Raw genomic sequence first — 23,031 nt, forward strand, 5'->3', positions numbered from 1 at the left:
CGATCCCCACATACTGACCCTATACAATGATCTTACGAGATCTAGCCTAAGGAATCGATATAAACAACAAACTGACGAAGCTGCTTCAGAAATTCCCTGGCAGCAAACGAGGATCAATAAAGACATCAAATGAGGGGAATAGAATAAGTTTCACCACGAAGCTTTGTTCGTAAAAGAAAGAACCACAAGACAATTAAGTTAGGGGTAGTTATCTAGATAACAGTGCCTAGCCGTGGTCCAAATACCGTGAGGTATTTTACCCCCAAAGTCACCCTATCCAGCATCGAACTTTGCCTAGCAGTGGTCTGAATATCGTGAGGTATTTTACCCCCAGACTCACCCTATCCGACAATATAACACCAGACATACCTAGTAGTGGTCTATTACCGACACACTTTATTAGACAGTCTACGAAGTTCTCTCAATTACTTCGTGAAAGGAAATGCTGACACATGAAGCTCGTCCGATCACTTCATAAAAGAAACGATGACTCCAAAGCTCTTTCAAAATAAAAAGTATGGGGGAATACTAATAGAGTACTCCTGTATGCTCCCGTAACTGACACACAATAGTGTCAAAAAGACTTTGTACATACTTCTGGCACATTATAGTACTCTGGTATGTGTAGGACTTGTACCCAAGAACATAATAATACCTCGGCACAAGCAACACCTAAGACACATGGCTTAGAAAAGGACTTCGTACATAAAATGTACTTTGGTACATAGGACGTACTCAACCGATCATCGATCTCAGCACACACGTACTCTTAATAAGAGGCTACCCAATGTCCAAACTTAATTGAACTAGCATCCCTTTTTAAGTCTTAACCCATCACTAGGCAAAACCTACAATGCTTATAATCAATTTTCGATACTATATCCGTTTAGGCAACGCTAACTAGTGTATCCTTAACACAGAGTTTTAAGTAATAATATCATATATACACATCTTAACATATATTGAACCATAATTGATTCGCATGTTGTATATCATCAAATATATATCTAACACATATTTTGGGCAATAACAAATATTTCACACACACACACACACACACATATATATATATATATATATATATATATATATATATAATACTTTAATCAATACTTGTATTAAAATCATGTCCATGAAAGGGACTATGCACATGATACCTTATCGGATGAACACATAGTTCAAAAATACATAATCCATACTCCCGGATCTAAAATTTACCTCCTTAGCTAATCCATATTCCCGGATCGGGTATGTCTGATCTATCTTAATAAACAAACAATATATATACACATAGCATGTATTTTATAAAATACTTCATATCTATGTGTAAGATGATAGTGACTATACACTCACCTGATAAGACGACGATTGGACAACGCTTCGTCCCTTAAAACAATATTCTTCGATGAAACCGGGATGTTTTCTCCAAAAACCAGGCTTCTCGCGGGCAGAGTTTTGGCTCGAAAACTCTTTTTCTCAGGATCTTCGGGGCTTCGAGACTTGCTTCAGGTATCAGGACGATATCGGGACTTCGGGGGGCTAAAAGTAGGCTTACTAATGACAAAAGTAGGAGAGAGGTTGAGAAATTAGCAACTAAAACCGGCTGCCTTCGATTTCTATATTATAGGGCTGAATTTCACTATTCACGTCGTGAACCAGGATTGTTCACATCGTGAACTTGGTCGTCATCAGGAGCGTAGTCACGACATCATTCTGTCAGGCTCTGAAGGTGTCAATAACTGAGTTCACGTCGTGAGTTCTGATACAGGTTGAAGTTCGTGCCCCGAACTTCAGAAATTCATATCTTTCGGATACGAGCTCCGTTTTCGACGTTCTTTATATCCACACGTAGGTGAGATTATGCTCTACAACTTCCATTTAGACTCCGTCGGCTAATTTTGACTTCATTTTTAATATTATATTTTTAGTAGGCCAGGACAGGAAAAGTCCATTAAAAATTCATAGCTTCTTCATCTGATGTTCGTTTTCGTCTGTCTTTTTACCGTTGCACTACTATTAACGAGATCTTCGATTCTCGTTTAGATTGTTTCGGCTAAAAATCACTCGATCAAAATATCGATTTTTGGGCTGCAACTACTAAGCTAAAACTTAGAAAAATCATAACTTCCCCATACGAAGTCAGATTTGGACGTTCTTTTTATGCACGCTCTCGGTTTAACGTATTCTACGACTTTCATTTAGATCACTAAGGCTAAAAAGCGTTCCAATGTAAATTCATTTTTTACGGCATACAACGTCGTGTCGGTTCTGTCGCAAAACTTCGACAGATCATAACTTCTTCGTTATAACTCGGATTTCGGAATTTGTAACGACCCAAATTTCACGTCTAAAAATTTTCTTTTTAAATCAATACTTTAGAAAACGATTGTAATTAAAACACTGTTTGGTCAAACCATTTCATAACATACATTGTGTCTGAAAAGCGAAACATGAAAAACAATCAACTATCAAAGTACAAAATCCCAGAATGACTCATGGTGCAGAAAACAAGGTGCTTGTATGATGTGCCGCTACCGCGCCAACTCCTTCCCTCTTGAAGAAGAAGTACCTGAAAACAAAACTGTAAACCGTAAGCACGAAGCTTAGTGAGATCCCCCATAATACCTCATACCATACAAACATACAATGAACAACTAGGAGATACGGGCCTCGCCCACACTCATGAAGATACGGGCCTCGCCTACACTCCGCTAGCTGGGAGATACGGGCCTCGCCCACACGCCGCTATCTGGGAGATATGGGCCTCGCCCACACTCCCCTATCTGAGAGATATGGGCGTCGGCCACACTCTGCTATCTGAGAGATACGAGCCTCGCCCACACTCCACTATCAGAGAGATACGGGCTCTACCCACACTCCGACACTAACATGTCGACTATATGGGTCAGCCTTGGTGCCTTAGACCCGTTACTACTGGAAGGAAACTCACCTTGAAAAGTAGCTACCGAAAGTCTGACTGCTAGACGTCTGGCTGCTGTACCGGTAATCCTCCGGCTACAAATCCATAAACATCGATTACCCATTCATAAATACCCTTAGGTCAATTGACTGACCCACCCCTGGTCCAAGGTCAACTCCTTGGTCAAAGTCAACTTCCAGTTGACTGGACTCGCCGAGTCGTGGCACAGACTCGCCGAGTCCTTCTCCTACTAACTCGGTCCTACTCGTCAAGTCCCTCTTCCCACTCACTGAGTCACCCTTAACTCACTACTCGGGACTATAGAACCGACTCGTGATCCGACTCGCCGAGTCCAAGAACGACTCGTTGAGTCCCCATGAACAGATCTCCTACTCGCTTCCAAATCCTCACCAGAGCATCCCTTAAGAGGATTTGGGGTTCTGGGACTATTGCTACACGTTAAATTGCTAATTCCGCGTGCAGATACGAAGGGTTGGACCTTCAACACTTAAACCCCTCTTACTCAGTGACAGTTCATATGACTCGCCGAGTTTGAAGAACAACTCGTCGAGTTCCAGGCAATCTTCATAGGACTCGCCGAGTTGTTCATCCAACTCGCCGAGTCTAAGACCATCTTCATAGAACTCGTCGAGTTCCACTTTGGGACTCGCCGAGTCCCTTCGACCCACTTCCCATACATACCAAATCTGAGACATGCAACACTTCTAAACCATAGATCTATGCTCCTAGGGCATGCTTATCACGTAAAGTTGCAAACTTTACATGCATGCATGGCCTTATAGGCTCAAGAAGGCAAATCCAAGCTCTTTAAGAGGTCATACACTCAATAGGGACCTCAATAACTCCAACCATAGAGACTTTACACTTCTAAGATGTCCATAAGGTCCCAATCTGAAGTCCTTTCAGAACATAGAGCATGAATACATGGAGTTTGAGGTTTTAGGGCTTGAAAACCACTAATTTGGGACAAAAAGGGGATCTAATGAACTAGTGATCAAGGTAAGAACTTTTCTACCTAAATGGAAGCTTCTCATAGTGTAGATTCCGGATCTACCTCCCATCCTTGCACACTTTAACCCCTTCCCTCTTCTTCTAAGCTCCAAACCTTCTTCACAAAGCCAAAATCACTCTCAAGAACAATATGGGGGCTAGGGTTTCTTTCTACAGCTCTCTGGAAGTGTTAGGGACAAAGGAGGCCAAGTTAGAGCGTTTAAATAGGGTACAAACACCCGGATTAGGGTTTTTGCCCAAACAGGGTCTACTCGCCGAGTCCAAAGTTCAGACCCCACGTCTTATCCCGCTCCTACTCGGCGAGTTGGTCCTTCAACTCGCTGAGTCCAAGGCAAAAATGCACTATTTTAAAATATAAATCACAAGGAGTACGTACCAGGAACCATGTGTGGTATGTGCATAATTAGTTCATATTAAGTATACATTTTTATTCATTTATTAGTTTAATTATCGCATATTATGGACAAAAGGTACTTAAAAGTGTTAAATTATGTTTTTCAGTCCTAAGATGAAGCTTGGAAGCGAAAGGAAGCGGGAGAAACAGTTAGAAGATCGAGAATGGAATAAAGAAGGAAAACACTAAAAAAGGCACCTACTCGGCGAGTCATAACTTCTACTCGGCGAGTCCAATCGAAGGATCGAGAAGATAATGACTCGGGATCCCAGAGAGTTATCGCAATACGGGGAATGTGAGAGGGACTCGACGAGTCACCAGTTGACTCGACGAGTCGATTCGTATATTTAAAGATAATTCCACAGATCGATAAGAGGGAGTTCTGGGACGATTCAGAAGTGCTTTGCTACGATTGAGAAGCCTGAAAAACCCTAGAAGACGACGAAGGAAGCTAGAATTCAATTCCGGAGAGTAATTAACGCAAAATTTCATCATTCCACTTATTCTTTTGTTTATTCATCATGATTAAGCAACTTGACTTTGTTTGTTTGCTGTTATTTACTTTAACTATGAGCTAAAACCTTTAGACTTCTGTTTGGGGATACAAAGTTGACAATATGGTTTGATTGATTGGTAGGATTAATTCCAAGTTGGTGAATTTTTGTTATTTTAGCTTGCTAAAGAACCTTGTGTGTGAATAATAATTAATTTTCTGTTAATAGGAAGATAATTGATTAGCATGAACATCTATTGATTATTGTCCTCATATGATATATTGTGACCACATAGTTATATGTCTAGGATTAATGAATATGAAACTAGAATTAATAAGAAAATTGAGTAAATTCATGTGCAAGCTTGTAAGATGACTATCAAACAAGAGGTTAATTAAAAAGAATAAATTAGTTAACTATTGCAAGTCTAACTTAACCCGAATAATTAATCTAGTAAATATAATTAAATTAGACAATTGGCCACTGTTTGAGTTAGTTTATTTGCTAAGGATTAGGGTAATGAACACAAATCTAATCACTTGAATTGGTAACCAACGAAAGAATTAATCCATTGCACTATTACCTTGAAAATCAACCATAGAGTTAACCAAGTTGAACTAAACAGAAGTTCCTTTCCAATTATTGAATCTAGTTAAATCGTTATTTTCTAGTTTTAAATTAGTAATAATTAGTAAGTTTCTAGTCTTGTAAAACTAGAGAAAAACCCCTGCTTCTTAATTAACTTAGATTAAATTAGTTTTTAGTTTAATTTGTCGTTCCCTGTGTTCGATACCCTGCTTATTTAGCTATACCACAATTGATAGGTTCACTGCCTTTTGTGTGTTATTTGATAATTAAAAGTAGGTTTAAAACTAGTTGGTTTCACACACATCAATGTGCTACAATATTCTTTACATCTTCGGAATCCTTGTTTTAACCACTACAACTTCATTCTTAGATATCAAGTTTATCTAATACTTATTTTTGATGCTTATTTTTATCTTTAATGATAATAATTAAGTTTAAAACACATGATTCATTCTTATTACTTCAAAATGAGTTCCAATGGTTGACCTAGACTATTATATTATCATTAATGTTTAGCCCTGACACACGGGTGTTACAGTATAAGAGACAGTTACAGTAAATAAACCTATATAAAAGAAATTTAAAGAAATAGTCCCGGGAAATCTCCAGAAAAGTCCTAAAATTTTACCCTAATTTACGAAAAAGTCCCAAACTAAATTTTGTTTACGAAAAAACATGAATTACTAGTAAAAATGACGATTTGGCCCTTTTTTTCTGGTTTACCGATTTTATTACTTACATGTTTCACTAAAGTCCCATTATTTTACCGTAATTTGCGAATAAGTCACAAAATAAAATTTACTGATGATTTGTCCCTTATCTTCATGTAACATACATTTTATTGGTTTCATTGCTGACACCTAGTCATTAAATTAGCTGATAAGATGAATACGATGGGTTATACAATGTCACATTTACTGTAAAATTTAATATTCATCTTAGCGGTTCATTTATGACTATGTATCTACGTCAATAATGAAACCAATAAAATGTGTGTTTCCAAGAAAAAAAATGGTAGAAAATGAGTTGATGTCTGATGAGATAGATATATCGGGTTACATAAGATTAGATAGACAATTTGAGATTTCTTATAAACGTAAAAAATAACGCAGTTGTTGTTAGTTTATGTAACTATTGTAGTCTTCTTTGGATGCATTTTATGTTCCAAAAAGATACACAATACATCAGGATATCAAGTTTTATGCTAAACATAGTATTATATAACTTAACATATTCATCTCATCATCTCATTTAATGACTAGGCGTCCGGGTCAGTAATAAAACCGGTAAAATGTATGTTACATTAAGCAAATGGTCAAATCATCAGTAAATTTTATTTTGGGACTTATTCGCAAATTAGGGTAAAATAATGAGACTTTAGTGAAACATGTAAGTAATAAAACCGGTAAACCAGAAAAAATGAGTCAAATCATCATTTTTACCGTTAATTCATGCTTTTTCGTAAACAAAATTTAGTTTGGGGCTTTTCGTAAATTAGGGTAAAATTTTAGAACTTTTCTGAAGATTTCCCAAATAATCCCCATACAAAGGTATAAAAAATTGTCACTATAAAAAAAATAAAGTAACAGAAATAGACTTAGCATTGTTGGTAACATTGAAATGTCTGGAAAAAAAAAACAATGGAACACCTAAATATCTATAATCATTGAAGGATCTCTTTGTAGACATAACTTTTTGTTTTATTAGTTAGATGACCTTCCTCTTCATATATGAGTAACTTCAATCCTTTTTCACTTGTGATGCGAGAAACAAAAAACATATCACTGACAATGAGTGAAGACGGGCATACGCAAGTATAATCCAACATTTGATAATTATTGTCATTGACTTTTGTTAATGGCCATAACAAAATAAACAACTATGGGGAATTGTCTCCGCTAAAAACGGAATGAGATTCTTTTATTAGACAGAGTTAACATCCTGCAAGGTATATAAGTAGTCTCATTGAAGAATCTAACATATATGATTCAGGCTTCAATGACGTGTCTTCCAATCCTAACAATATGTAATCTAGTACCATTGCATAGTCCTTTGGTTTGCTCGATATTACGAAGTAGCATGACCGGAACACCTATTTTTAGTGTAAGTTTATGGTTGGAAACTCTAGTTGCCTTAAAACCATTCAACACAACTGAAGAGTAGATTGATTTCTCAAAAAAATCTGGTAACTCTATCTCACATAAAGAATTTGAACTCATATATGTTTTCCCTTCATCTTTCATCAATCCTAAAATGTAGTCATTGGTAGCATCAGATTCTTCGTTTGTAGGTACCAAAATAGCTTTATCCTGAAAATATGATGGATCATTAAGATGTTTTTCAAATGATGGATACAATTGAATGAATATGGTCACCTGTAGAGCGAACAACAACATCTTCTGGAAATTCAACTTCAGCTTCACCATCATTAGGGCCACCAATATTACCTTCACTAATTTTAAGAATTAACTCATCAAATGCTTTTGTCTCATCCAAATCATTAGTTAGACAACCAAACTAAAGCCTCATGTTTACAGTTAAATGTAAAACTTTACATTTACGCCATAATTCAATAGGGGAAACTAAACAATTTACGATATACCTAAATAATCAAATGCATATCAACTCGATAACATTAATTGAAAATGTTCAAGGTTTAATGTACAATTTAGGAATTCAATTTAGATTTACTACAATTCAAAGTTTATTGCCTGTTTTGGATGATTACTCAAATTACATTGCTAATCTTAGTGGGGTCACTAATATGGTTGATGGTCTGATCTTGTTCGATGTGATGTGTTCGTCTCAATCATGAAATCAATATGGATAGTCTGCAAACCATGTGTTGAGTAACACCTAAGTGAAACATTTTAACACATTTAGAACAACATAAATCCATTACCTTGCATGGGATAGTTAGGTAGGGTCAATCAACTATTACAGGAAGACCTTATTACAGTAAATTAGGAACATTAGGTTCTGAATATGCAACATTGTTTTGTATATTGATCACATTCTTTCTGGTATAAAAATCCTTCAAAGGTTTCCTGGTAATGATCATTAGAAAGTACAAAACATGTCAAATAACATTTTAGCATTATTACATAAGCTATTTTGAGAGCATCAAAATGGTGTGTAAGCTACTAAAATGAATAAAGATTTTGAATAAATTGGGTTAGTCAAAACTGAGTTTTTCTTTTTCTTGTTCGGGTTGTCATATCAGGGTTTTATCCTTTTCCAAGAAGATTTCTCCACATATGTTCATCAAGGTAGGCATTCAAGGAATCTACCTACAGTTAAAGAATTCTAAAAAAGTTACGTTTTAAAAGTACGATGCTATTAATGAATTTTTTTTTTGCAAAGTTCAACGCTATTAATGAAATTCGCTTCCAGAACATTGTCGTACAAATGAGCTTCAATGTAGGAAAATTTGAAATGTTTCGATATCATCTAAAAATAATCCAAAATAATATTTTTTTTAAAGTACAATGTCGTTAATGAACTTTTTTTTTGCAAATTTCAATACTAAAAATAAATTTTCCCTAGAAAGTTGTCATATTAATGACCTACTAATTAACATTTAAATTTATATATTACATAAATGGTTCACTTGTGAGCAAAAGTACATAAATGGTCCATATTTGAAATGTTTTTTTTTTACATAAATGGTCTATATGCAAAAGAAAATGAAAATACATTTTCCATTAACAAAATGTTTTCAAAAAAATTCTATTAATGAGCTCTAATGTGCATAAAAAACCAATCATTTCTAGATTAGCCAAAAAGAATACGAAACAGTCCTTTTTTGAAACTACGATGCGATTAATGAAATTTTTTGCAAAGTTTAATGCTATTAATGAATATTTTTTTTCCAGAAAACAATCCTATAAATGATCTTCAATATACAAAAAATGTAACTTTCCATATCAACTAAAAATAATCCAAAAAAATCATTTTTGTAAGAGTACGATGTATGAACTTTTTTTTCTTTTAAAGTTCAATACTAAAAACATTTTTTTCTTCAGAAAATGTCCTAATATAAGGTTAAAAGAGCATATTGTAAAATACTTATCAATTAACATGAGCAAGAATTAAACATTTCCATCAATACCCAATAATGCATATAAATCATGCCTTATTTTGTAATGAATTCCAACGCCCCACAATGTGGAATCCTCTCAGTGGCAACATTCCAGAACTCAGACCATATTGGATAATCAATATGAAGAGAAGTTGCTATAAAAAAATAATAATTCTCACCATCTTATACAAATATTGTAGATTATTGGGGTGTTAGATAGCGCAATAACTTGCCAACAAAAAATACCAACACCTTGTAGACATCACCTGTACAACATTTAATAAAAATACAAAAAACGTTATAAAAAATAAACTATATTTATGATATCACTTCTAAGGTACATATGATTATTGAAATTAATGCCAACAAAAAGCTTCAATATTTAAGTGGCTCTAAATACAACTATCCTCCAGTTTTAGGGCCCTTGACTTTACCCCACTCCCAAGCAGAAACGGTCTCTCAAATACTCTAAAAAACCTGAAAGATTAAAATATACACACAAAAAGATGAAAAAAGGTAAAATGAACTTTCAAATATAACAGCAATATTTTATAAACAATACCACAAACAAGCTAGAAACATGCAAATAGAGATGAAAGAACATCATAATTAGATTAACACCATACACTCATTTAGTCTTATCTTTCTTCTTCCCTTATAGGAGTTTATAAAACATTTTCTATTGTATGATGGATTTCTGAATTACTTTTTTGAGATATGTGAGGTTGCAAAGAATGAAACAACAAAGAAATGGAATGAATATGTAATCCTAAAATCAAGATAATAGAATAAGTAATTCCATTCCCAAAACATGTTTGTGAGGAATGGAATGGAACATAATGAAAATTTCATACGATTTTTATGTTATATATTGCAATTTAAATTATAAAAATAATCCTTCACATATCTTTGTTTAGTTATTATTATGTAATTAAAAATGATTTATACTGCAAGTTTTATACTAATATCTTCTCTTATTGCTGAGAAAACCTTGATACTCACAATGTTCCCAACCCTATTTTCAAGAGTGTATTGTGTACCCATTTATCCTTGAGAAAGTAAACTCAATAAGAAGATTCAAACCAGTTAAACAAAAGAATAAGGTTGTGAAAGGTTCTTACTATGCTTCTCGGCATGCCCAAACAACGCAAGTTAACAAAAAAAAAACATGCTAATTAACCAAAATTAATCAATCCCCAACATTTTCCAATAAGATTTATCGATGTAATCTATTTACATGGTATACTAAAAGTTTGTCTTTTCTTTGCTATTGAGTCTAAAAGATGTTTTTTTATAATATTAAAAAAGGATAGGTGAATAACTTATTTCTGAGATCCCAATTTGTATCTTTAAAAGATGTTTTTTAAATAAATCAAAACACATATCACCATTGGGTTTTGCTGAGTTGTAGAATATATGGATCACTCACTGGTATAAGGGTTTAAATTCCATCTCCAAATCCAGGAAGGGATCGAATGGGTAAAGCATTATAGATATTGACTCGAGTATATCTCCCATTCATGACCTGGTAAGCCACAACAAAATCATTGACTAAATGCATATATATAAATGTAAAAATAAAAACGAAAATCGACATATACAAATTCACTACCTAGTGGATATATCTTCCAAATTGAAACAATGGATGAGAGGTAGCGGTGCTGCTGTGTCCATCCTTTTGCTCTCCAGATATCTACAACTTAAAAAATCAAAATCAATAGTATCATAAGAACAAAAATAGAAGCAGATTCAGAAAATGTAACCATTATGGATTTAAACTTAAATCGAAAGGTTTTATAGATTGGAACTTCATAGTTGAAATAGAATAAAATAAAGATAATCTAAAACGTACCCAAAATCGATCTAAACTACGATCAAATTAAAGTATAATCCAAAGAAATTTATCTCTATATCATTCTTCCTTTTTTTCATGATGATCGAACACAAGACTGATCTGCACAGATCGAAGCCCACATATATTTTATTTCTTCTTTCCCTCATTTTCTTTCCCACTACAAAACTTAAGTTAGATAAATTATGTAAAGAAAGAAGGGAGAGAGGGTAGGGGTACTAGTAATGAGGGATGGGGCGAGACATTGTTTCATTTCATTTTTGGTGAGATTTAATTATAATTAATAAAATTCCTAATATTAAATAATTTTATTTTTGGTGAGATTTAATTGTCATTATTACAATTCATGATTTAATTCATTTTATTTTTGATGAGATTTAATTGTCATTAATAGACTTTTTAATTTAAAATGTAGTATATATATTTTATTTTATAAAATTTGTGGACAAAAATAAAGGGGTTGACAAAGATGATGTCAGCAAATAATCCAAGGGTGGAAAATATAGGATTGAAATGCAATCAATGACCGTGATTTCTTCAATTTAGAATTAAAGATTCTCTTTTAATAATATTCAGAGATACATTTTAATTATTTTGATTATATACTTTTTTTTATTAATTTATTATTAAAAAAATACATGATTAATAACCGCCGCAACATATAGTAAATCCCATTAGTTTACACACACACATCGGACTTTTTATAAAGAAACTATTGTTTCAACATAAGGATGAATTTCCTCGAACCCGATTGGTCCACTGTAAAAGTGGCTCGTATCAAATACCTGCTTGAAACTCTTATCGGCAACGTTGTACCTAATAATCCGATTCCCTGGAATTTGGATCACGAAGAAGGTTTCATCCTCTTCTTCACCCCTAACCACATCTAACAACTGATAATCGTAATAAATTGGGATTGAAGGATCTGGGTTTATACGGATCATCTCCGGGTAAGCATTCAGAAACTCAACAAGCTCCACTCGATACTTGAGAAACCACCCAGAATGATCCTTCAACATCTCGTATACGTTCAATTGCAAATGGTTCCGACTGCCATCAGGAGTATCCGCCAGATGAAGATGGCCTCGTGACTCCCCAAAGTAAATGGGCATATACCCGAATTTATAACCTCCACAAGATGCATCCGACACTGTCAATGGCAACGGTGTAAACTCTTCCGTGTCGAGTTTAAAGCAAGATAGCTTAAAAGTGTTGGGAACCCAATGAATCACTTGATTCCAATAAACACCATAGAAGAAGTACGTATTATGCGGAGCAGAAATAGATTCATCCGAAATCTTCCATTTCCGTGTCTCAGACGAATAGATTTGAATCTGAAATAGGTCCTCTTTAGGTTTAGCAAGATTAACACAAACAACTTTGAAGTGGACACAATCTGTTCGATCAAATGCTAGACCCATAAAACGGATATTTTTGCGAACATCCTTGCCTCCAGGAACCGATGGGATGATTACAAATTGCCTGGTGGTGGGATTGAATACATAATATTTACGATCACGCTGGCTCCCTCGTTTGCTACAACAGAGCATTAATCCATTACAGGATTGCAGGATTTTAATGCCACAAGGATCAGGGTAGAAGTCGAGATTACAACGAGGGGGAGTTGCCGGGTAAGTTGGGTTCTCACCATCAAATCGGATATACATATTGTAACAAAAGAAGCCAGGAGAGATTGAAGATTTTTTATACAGGAGGGTGAAACGCGGGTCACTCAAAAGGGAACGACAGTGTTTGGATACAGATTTGAATCGAAGAACAGAAGTAACAGGAAGTCGGAGAAGGATTTCGATCAAAACATCATCGTTTGAATCTATTAAAGCTGCAGACCGGTTGTTCTTTGTGTTGTGGGTTTTTTTGATTTTGGATCTGGTGTTCGTCATTTTTGGAGTGGGTAGAAGGCGTTGAAGAAGAGGTGTATTTAAGGTGTGGTTTCATGGTCAAAGATTGCAGTGGAAGCTGATAGTAAACAGAAAACAAGATTGCCTTGGAAGCTTTACCAAAGGTCATGTTGACGCGAATTTGTCAAATAATTTTAAGGCCTCTAAAACCCTGTCAACAAAAGGACTTTACATTTGTGAAAACTGAATTTCCATTTTTTCCCATTCCAAGTTTCCAACAACATTCATTAGAAAAATATTAGATTTGATTACAAATTTGGTCGATATGTTTGCATTTTTAGGTCTAATATTTTCTTAATCTAATTTGGTCCATGTTTCTGTTTTTCCCAAACAGTTATGGTTTTAAGTATGGTATAAAATGATTATTTTATCCCTTATAATATTTTTACAAAATTTGGTTTGGATCAATGAGAGTAAGCATGAGAAAACATGTATAAATAATCAATACGTGTTGATACCATTTGTTTTTGATACTTTTGGTTTGGTAACACCAAAAGGTATGGAGTTCATCAACATAGTCTCACGAGTCATGAATTGTAATGTTATGAAATGAGATCAATGGACATAGTTTTTAGTACACTTAGTTTTGCAATAAAGAAAATGGTAGCGACACAACTTGTTGTTGGTTTTCCTTCGGTCTCGCTGTGATTTTCAGGTCAAATTAATATTTTATATTTAAAATTAATTTTTTTTTATCTACGAAGAATAAGTAATTAAACATTATAGAAGACTCATGACCCTTTTGGTTTCCAAGAGAAAACGATTTTATTTAAGATGGGTTGTTCATAACATACTTCACGCGGGCTACTGCATGTCAATGCTTTAGATTATTTTCAGACACAAATGTTGTCCTCTGGATTCACAGTATATTATGTTATTGACCCAGCTTGAAAGAAATAATAATAACATACTACTATTTCATACTTTTACACTATTGCACTTTTTTTTTTTTTTTTTTTTTTTTTGTATCGAGACATTGTATATTTAAAAATCTACCCAAGAATAACATTGTACTTTCAATTTATTTTGTTCTTATGGTTGAAGTAAATAACAACAATATGTAGTCTTTTTGTGCCAACGGTATATAACATTTTCAAAGACTAATTAAAATAGTAAAAATCAATGCAAAACCTTCAATTGGAGTGCTTTTAAGAGCGAGTTAGCCTTTCTTTGATTCCTCATAAAGTAATAGTAGAAAATAGGATTTTGAAGGTTACACACAAACTGGACCTTACACATATTAGAAAGACACCAAAGACTCAATATAACGATGAACATGTTTGCGTCTGGTTTGTCCGATCTGGTCAGATATCTGCTTGAAACTCTTGTCCACGACATTATACCTTATGACCTTCCCTGGAACTCTGATCACCATAAATGTTTCTTCTTCTTCTTCACCCCTAACCACATCAAACACATCAAATATGTAATAACCCAAGCTCAATGGATCAAAATAGCTATTGATCATCTCAGGATAAGCATCCGGAAGTTCATCAAGGTCAACTCGATACTTAAGAAACCACCCAGAATAATCGTTTAACATCTCGAACACATTCAGATGTAAACGGCTCTCACTGGGATCGACCCTCTTCACCAAATGCAGATGGCCTCGCGACTCCCCGAAGTAAAGGGTCATAATATGATCCATGCTTTCATCAGCTTCAGAAGACGCCACTCTTACAGGTAAGGGCAGCGATTGAAATTCTTCTGTGTCGAGCTTGAAGTACGACTTGTCGCCGAAGGGAACCCAGTGGATCGCTTGATTCCAAAAAACTATGTAGTCCAAGGGTGGAATATAGTAATCGGGTAAAGACATATAATCATCTGAAATCTTCCATTTCCCTGTTTCGGAGGAGTAGATTTGAACCTTAATCACATCGTCAGGCTCAGGAAAGTAAAAGCAAACAACCTTGTAGTGAACACAATCTGTTTGATGAAATGCCAAAGCCATAAATATGATGGTTTTACGAACAGCCATGCCTCCGAGAATTGATGGGATGACTGCAAATTGCTTGGTGGTGGGATTAAATACGTAATATTTATACACACGTTCGTCCCCTTCATTGCTACGACAAAGCAGCAATCCGTTACAAGATTGCAAGATTCTAATACCATGGGGATCAGGATAGAAGTCGAGATTACGAAAAGGAGGAATGCTTTCGTTCTCATCATCAAATGGAATATACAAACTGCGAGCAAAAAAACCAGGAGAGAAGGAAGCATTTTTATACAGTAGGGTAAATCGCCGGTTACTCAAAAGGGAACGCCAGTGTTTGGATACAGATTTGAATCGAAGAACAGAGGTTACCGGCAATCGGAGAAGGATTTCAATTAAAAGATCGTCGTTGCAACCGATCAGAGCTCCAGACTCCGTGGCCAGATGATTGGTGTCGGCCATGGCAGCCTTCGAGAACCAGAGGTTTATGGTGTTCTGGATTTTGTTGATTTTAGATCTGGTGTTCACCATTTCTGGACTAGGTTGAAAGCCTTGAAGAAAGAAAGGGGTTTTTTTTTTTTTTTTTTTTAAAGTTTTGTCATGGAAGCTGATAGCTTATTAGCTTGCCATAGAAGCTTTGCCTAACGCTTTAATGCTTTGCTGACGTTGACTTGACTAGGAAATGTCCTTGATTGAAAAAAGTATGTGGTTTTCACCGTTCTTTTCAACTATAGTATAATAGTCTTAAATAATATGGTCTTAAAGTCATTCAGAAACCCGAGTACAGTTAAAATGTTACTTTAGAATATATATACATACGGTAAGTAAAAAAGAATGGGAGAGACTGTTAATCAAGAGGGATGGAATCAGGTACGGCGGAGGAAGAATTACGGGAGAGACTTCGAATTAAACGGGAAAGCTGTAACCTTTTATGTGCAGAACTTCCCCCCAGCCTGGAACGAAGCTGCTTTATGGCGGATGTTTAGCAGATATGGGACAGTCGTAGATGTTTACATTGCCAAGAAGTTGAACCGCCGTAACAAGAACTTTGGATTTGTCAGATTTATAAGGATCTGAGAAATCACCTCCTTTGAGAATCGTCTCAACGAGATTTACATCGGAGCTCAGAAGATTGAAGTAAATGTGGCACGATTTGAGAGGAATAAGAACGTGAATCGAAGAAGTTCTCATCAAGACTCAGATAGCCAGCATGCACTCCAAGTGACGTATCCACAGATTCCTGGTAGATCGTATGCGGAGGCTGTTAGGGGGACTACGCCAGTTGTAAACAATGCATCCGAAAAGACAAGTAATGAAGATGCTGGGACGTATCATCCAAAGAAAATAATAAAGATGCAATCTTATTGTGAGTCAAAAGATGCCATGAAGGATACTCTAGTAGGGGAAGTGGAAAGTTTCCAAGATTTAATGAACGTGAAAGCTTTCCAGGAAGTCGAGGGTTGCCCGTCGATCCAACTAAGATATCTGGGAGGCCTAAAAATGCTTCTTGTATTCGACAATGCAACGGATAGGGACGATTTTCTAAATAATGGGAAGGAAATATGGCAGTCGTGGTTCAAAGAAGTCGTTGCTTGGGAAGAGGGGACAATTTTAATGAAAGAATTGCATCTCTAATAATTCAAGGCGTTCCGCAGCATGCATGGTGCGAGGAGGCGTTTATTATCATTGCAAGAACCTGGGGGTCGGTGGTCATACCGGAAGTGTGCACCACAGATTCCCCAAACTTAGCCTTCGGAAGGGTTGGAATTCTTACTTCTCACCCAGGAATCATCAACTCCTCCACCATAATTGTTGTGGATGGTAAACCATTCCAAATAAATGTCATGGAGGATATCTTCGAATCACTCAAACTTAGCCCGGTGCTTGCTGCTAACGATTTCTATCAGAAGATGTCATGGTGGGATGAAGATAGTTTTGGCGAAAATGAAAGTCTCACCAGTGAAGATCCGATCCAATCTGAACATGGAACACAATCTCCGGCAGCATCTCCGGCGAAGGCAGATCAATCAGGGCAAGATGTTAGGGAAGTGGAAAGGTTGCACGAAAACACCGCCAGCGCGAATGCCAAGGAGCCTTCTTGATCTTCTAAGTCCATGGAATCTAGGAGAGAAGCTGTATCGCCACTGCCGATGGATGTTGGCCTTGTTACATCTGGGTCCCCTTCTCATCTGGGCCAACATAGAAGGTGGGCTTGCCAACCACCCATAATTAAAATTCTTCAGCCCAATTTTTCTTTGGACCTAAACAGGGCCCCATCTTACTCTAATCCATCCGGCCACTCTACCCAACACATCGATTGTATTAGCAGGTCAACCTCTTTGCCCCAGCAGCAATCACGCAATTCCACCTCCACTGCGAGAATTCATCCCCCATCGCCCCAATATGGTGTCCCTCAAAATCTGCAAGGAGATGTACATCGGCCTCAACAAATGTCGCAGTCAGCAGCCTCTCGGAGTCAACCAATTGAGTCCAATGCCACATCTATAGAGATTGCCAAGACAATCGTTGTTGGGGAATCAATCGGATTTCAGGTAGGGAATCGGTTTGATCATTTCAAACAGATGATTAAATCCTGCGGAGTGGTTATTATTGACCAATGAATATTTTCTCCAACAATATTAGAGGAATTGGGTGTGAAGTAAAAAGGAGCTGGCTAAGAAATTGTCATGTTCAAAATCAAGCTTTTTTTGTTGGATTACAAGAAACAAAATCCATGGAGGTTAAAAACAAGTTAGACAAGCAAATATGGGGCTCTTCCAATTTTCAATGCGATGTTATCGACCCGGTTGGGCTATCCGGTGGAATTGCTTCCCTGTGGGACCCCTCTTTATTCCAGATCTCAGAATCAATAAAAGGTGAGGGCTTTCTTGCCATTAAGGGTCTATGGCTCAGATTAAGGAAAATTTGCTGCTTCGTAAATGTTTATGCTCCACAGGAGCCCTGGAGGAAAAAAGCTCTATGGAACAATTTGGCTGATCTCATAAACTCGGACGCTGAATCTTGCTGGATTGTTTTTGGTGACTTTAACGTTGTTCGTTTCCCTGAAGAACGTTTGGGGTCTGTATTCTGCCAGAGTAGCGCTTATTATTTCAATGAATTCATTCACTCTCTTGGTTTACTGGAAATCAAAATAGGAGGCCGCAGATTCACATACATGAACTCAACTGGTGATAAACACAGCAAGCTTGACAGGTTCCTTGTATCGCTCAATTCCATTGAAGCTTGGCCAACTCTAAACGTCACAACCATGCCTAGAGTTCATTCTGATCACTCTGCTATAATCCTTTCTGCTCTGCAACATGATTTTGGTCCAACCCCATTCAGATTTTTTAATTCTTGGCTAAAGGACCCTGGATTTGAGGGCGTCCTAAGAAGTGGTTGGGCGGTTAGTTGCAACCCAGGACGGCAGCTGTTTCTATCCCCCCTCTCTTTGGTTGCCGGTAAATTGAAGAACTTGAAGGAGCATATTAAATTATGGAGGAAAGAATCTAATGGGACAGCTAAAAAAGAAATGGAGGAGTTTACAAACAAAATTAAAGAATTCGACCTGATGGCTGAGGAGGGTAGGGTCAATAATGAGATGCTCAAAAATCGACAGGAGGCCTACCAAAAAATCATGGAAATCGAATCTAATCGTATTGAAGATTTAAAGCAAAAGTCTAGATCTAAATGGGCTCTTGAGGGAGACGAGAACAATGCATTCTTCCATGGCCTAATAAATAAGCACCATAGATCTCAGAGGATAAACAGAATTAAGGAAAATGGATTCTGGATAAGTGACCCTGTTGAAATCAAGGAGAGAGTATTTAAACACTTTGCTGGGAGATTCACTGAGCCTATTAAATCACGGCCTAAATTCATCAGCTCCAAATTCTTGAAACTTCCCCCATATGCGATTGAGTATCTTGAGGAGCCTTTCTCGCTTGCAGAAGTTAAATAAGCTATCTGGGCTTGTGGCCCGGACAGGGCACCAGGTCCGGACGGATTTTCGTTTGCTTTCCTAAAGCAACATTAGGAGATGATTGGAGGTGATTTTTATCTTGCGGTGAAGCACTTTGAAGCTTCTGGACATTTCGAAAAAGGGTGCAACTCATCCTTTATCACTCTTGTTCCAAAGGTCCAAGACCCGATCACAATCAATGATTTCTGTCCGATCAGTTTGATTGGGTGTCTATATAAAACAATAGCAAAGATCCTAGCTGAACGCCTAAAAAAGGTGGTTCACCTGGTGGTTAGCCCATCTCAAACTGCTTTCCTCAAAAATAGGCACATCCTTGATGGACCACTCATTTTAAATGAAGTCATTTGCTGGCTAAAGAAGAACACAAAAAGAAAGCTTTCACGTTCAAAATTGACTTTGAAAAGGCCTTTGACAGTCTCAGTTGGGAATTCCTAGACTCAATCATGCAGCAAATGGAATTTGGGGCTAAGTGGCGATTATGGATCAATGGATGTCTTTCATCAGCAAAGGTCTCGGTCCTCGTTAATGGTTCAACAACAAAAGAGTTTGGTATGGAGTGTGGGGTCCGACAAGGGGATCCACTATCTCCATTTTTGTTTATCATTGCAGCTGAAGGACTCCACATTGCTATGAAAGAGGCGGAAGAAAAGGGTATTTTCAAAGGTCTCCAACTCCCAAATCATGGACCTGTAATCTCACATCTTCAATACGCTGATGATGTAATATTTATGGGTTCATGGTCTTCGGAGAATGTAAAAAACCTACACTACTAGAAAAAAGGCCTTTTACGCTCATTGCGCGTCGTAAAACGCTCATACGACGCGCAAATGCGCGTCAAGGAAGGCCCTGTCATAAAGAGAGATGACGCGCATTTACGACGCGCGGTTATGACACGCAATGCGTATCAAGAAAGGCCCTGTCATAAAGGAAGACGACACGCATTTGCGTGTCGTAACCTTACGACGCGCGTGTTTATGACACACAATGCGTATCAAGGAAGCACCAGTCAAGAAAGGCCATGTCATAAATGAAGACGACACACATTTTTGCGTATCGTAATTTTAATTTTTTTTTTTAAAAAAATATATTTATATATTTATTAATTTATAAATTAAATTTGCATTTAATCTCTCATAATAGAAATAAAATACCATATACAAAAAATACAATCCATTGCATTTAATTTGTATGTATAACAAAGACACATGTGTTAAACTTGTTACCATTAACATCTAATCGTATGGACTCGAGTGTTAAACTTGTTACCATTAATATCTGATTCATAAGTCCTTTCAACGAGATTGTTACCTGCATAAATGAAAACAAATAGGAACATTAACAGCCCAGCATGCTCAAGCCTTATCAATACAACAAAGGAGACAAAAGTAATGTAATAAGCCAAACATTAAAACCAAACATTAATATAAGAGATGGGAAATCTTTTACCTGAATATAACTAGCACCAAGCAAACCACCATTTCCAAGCTGGAATTGAGTCCGATGCAATGTGACTAAAAAAACACAAATCACTCTCAAATTTCACTTACCCCTTTCACTTTCACATAACACCAACCAACCTACTTATAAGTTGCTAATTATCTAGGCTATTTTTCTTTTTCTCTTGATCAAAATAACATGTTTATGCCCAAGTCAATTACAGAATTGTATTCCTTAGTATCATGTGGACACAACATTTTACCGAATGTGAATCGAATATGAAAAACAAGCATTTATATTCTCATGAAATCAAAGATAATTTATAATATTTTTCTAAATAATTAATAAACTTGATGTGTCAAGACCCATAAGGATAATTTCTGCAACATTATATTCTAACAAACCCTACTTTAATCACAACATTAAACCAAAATCGACCAAAAACTCACATAAACAATCAAATCAAATATAAACACAGGCTTGATTTCGTATTCAAACAGATTAAGAAAGGCAGCAAACACTGTTTGTGATTTAGAAACTAATAGCTTAATCCTCAATTCATATTAGCATAGTAACAAATGTGCACTTATATCGTTTTTTCCTTTTGAACATTCACTTTCCAACAGATGCTAAAAAAGCTGATACATTCTTAGTGGGTGCAACCTAAACAAAACTGTCACCATACACAACAGATGCTGAAAAAATTGAATAATTTATCTTTTGCTGCAACTGGATCATACAAAGCTAGACACACTTTTATATGTTTCAAACATAAACTTATTGTGTAATGAGGATCCAAATGGAATAATTCAGCCACCCCATACTCCTTTGTTCTATCTCGCCTCTATAATTTATTTCACCGTTCAAGAGAAGGGTATAAGGGGTTTCATAGACATTATGAATTAATTTATCCTTTATTCTACTTCCCTTATTTGAAACAATCTCATCATAAAACATTCAACATTTCAACATATTATACGACCTAATGCACTAAAATTCAAGTGATGTAAAACAATAAAAGTTGCTTTGAAAGTTCATAAATAAAAAAAATTACCTTTTCAAATTCTGCATAAACTTCTGCAGGAGCTATGGTCATCAAAGTTGACAAAGCAAGTACTGCAGCTTCTTGTTCCAAATGACTAGTACTCATCAACCCCATTGGTCCAGGCAAACCCTACATATTATACCACAACCAAGGGTTAATAATAATTAATAATATATAAAAGATAAGATAAAAAGTAATCAATAAAAAAATATCAACACTCAGAATCAATGATTCCACAGGTAAAAAAAACTTACATTGGAATCAGAACGTTGCAAAGGGCTTCTGGAATCAGCTCTACCATGGGAATAGGGTGATGATGTTGATGCTTTCTCATTTCCTCCTCCTTCAGGGCTTCTGCTTCTAGAAGGTGACCTACTCCTACGTGGAGGAGACCTGCTTCTGTGTAATCCATCAGTTTATTGACACATCACATGATAAGGGCATTCTAGTCTTTTCAACACTAGTACTTCTATGTAAGTAACAAACACATATAGAATAGTGAATAGTCATCAGGTTCCTAATGAAACATCAACTTTAAACAGACAAACAAAACTTTTTACGGATGCTATTTTTAATGATAAGGGCATTTACGTCTTTTTACCTTATAGGAGACCTACTTGGGCTTCTCTCATCATCATAATCATCATCATATCCACCCCTCCTGTTTCTTCTATGATAATCAGGGCTCCTACTCCTACTGCATGAGGGTCCTACTTCTGTAACGATCTTTGTCCCTTCCATAATACCTGTCCCTGCTACTGCTGCGACTTATCCTCCTGTAGCCCTTGTATTCATCTCTATACCTGGAACTACATTGGGTAAACATCAACTCCAATACAAGGGTAGAATGGTCAAAACTACATTCTCATCATACCTTGGTCTAGGACTTCGGCTCCTTAATCCACCCTTCAACTTTTCTACTGGTTCAAGTATCTTTCCCTTGTGACTAAAACAAGAATAAAAACAACCACATTAGTCAAACAACCATATACTTTTTCATATCTGATTCTTGGAATTTAGAAATATATTAGATTATATGTGAATGTGACTCACATTTTTTCAGCATTAGGCTCATATTTGGCAAATTAAACCATCATCTCTCTTCCATCAACAACTCTTCCTGAAAGGTGTAGAACAAAAGTGAAATCATGGTGAAGTGATGATATTGGATAAGTGTTATAGCTATTATATATTATTAAAAGTGATAAAGAAGAATCAGATCTGGAAGTCCAAACACCTAACATGGAATCGAGGGCTTAAGGAAGAAATCAAGTGTCGGTGACTTTTCTCCGGATAAAAACAATTTCCCCCCAATTTCACAAATCGGCATTCCAAAACCAAAATTCCCGAT

At 36.2% G+C, this 23,031-nt stretch overlaps 4 protein-coding genes across 4 annotated transcripts; 2 read left to right on the forward strand and 2 right to left on the reverse strand.

Moving 5' to 3' along the window:
- Positions 1-11,940: 11,940 nt before the first annotated feature.
- Positions 11,941-13,528, reverse strand: LOC145076708 (F-box protein At5g07610-like). Its single transcript, XM_079022515.1, has one exon. It carries the CDS (start codon positions 13,260-13,262, stop codon positions 12,063-12,065), a length of 1,200 nt encoding a protein of 399 aa, XP_078878641.1. The 5' UTR covers positions 13,263-13,528; the 3' UTR covers positions 11,941-12,062.
- An 889-nt stretch (positions 13,529-14,417) lies between these two features.
- On the reverse strand, positions 14,418-15,827 carry LOC145076129 (F-box protein At5g07610-like). Its single transcript, XM_079022116.1, has one exon. It carries the CDS (start codon positions 15,745-15,747, stop codon positions 14,521-14,523), a length of 1,227 nt encoding a protein of 408 aa, XP_078878242.1. The 5' UTR covers positions 15,748-15,827; the 3' UTR covers positions 14,418-14,520.
- A 2,006-nt stretch (positions 15,828-17,833) lies between these two features.
- LOC145075795 (uncharacterized) lies at positions 17,834-19,177 on the forward strand. The gene has a single exon (XM_079021908.1). The coding sequence runs from the start codon at positions 17,834-17,836 to the stop codon at positions 19,175-19,177; it is 1,344 nt and encodes a 447-aa protein (XP_078878034.1).
- Positions 19,178-19,641: 464 nt separating this feature from the next.
- LOC145075796 (putative mitochondrial protein AtMg01250) lies at positions 19,642-19,971 on the forward strand. The gene has a single exon (XM_079021909.1). The coding sequence runs from the start codon at positions 19,642-19,644 to the stop codon at positions 19,969-19,971; it is 330 nt and encodes a 109-aa protein (XP_078878035.1).
- The last annotated feature ends 3,060 nt before the right edge of the window (positions 19,972-23,031 follow it).

This window comes from Lactuca serriola, chromosome 9 (assembly GCF_051521515.1).
Source record: "Lactuca serriola cultivar US96UC23 chromosome 9, Lser_US96UC23_V15, whole genome shotgun sequence".
Lineage (NCBI taxonomy): Eukaryota > Viridiplantae > Streptophyta > Magnoliopsida > Asterales > Asteraceae > Lactuca > Lactuca serriola.

Excerpts from the sequence above, each read along its gene's own strand:
- LOC145075796 (XM_079021909.1), top strand. The coding sequence starts at position 19,642 with ATGCAGCAAATGGAATTTGGGGCTAAGTGGCGATTATGGATCAATGGA.
- LOC145076708 (XM_079022515.1), bottom strand. The coding sequence starts at position 13,262 with ATGACGAACACCAGATCCAAAATCAAAAAAACCCACAACACAAAGAAC.
- LOC145076129 (XM_079022116.1), bottom strand. The coding sequence starts at position 15,747 with ATGGTGAACACCAGATCTAAAATCAACAAAATCCAGAACACCATAAAC.
- LOC145075795 (XM_079021908.1), top strand. The coding sequence starts at position 17,834 with ATGAATATTTTCTCCAACAATATTAGAGGAATTGGGTGTGAAGTAAAA.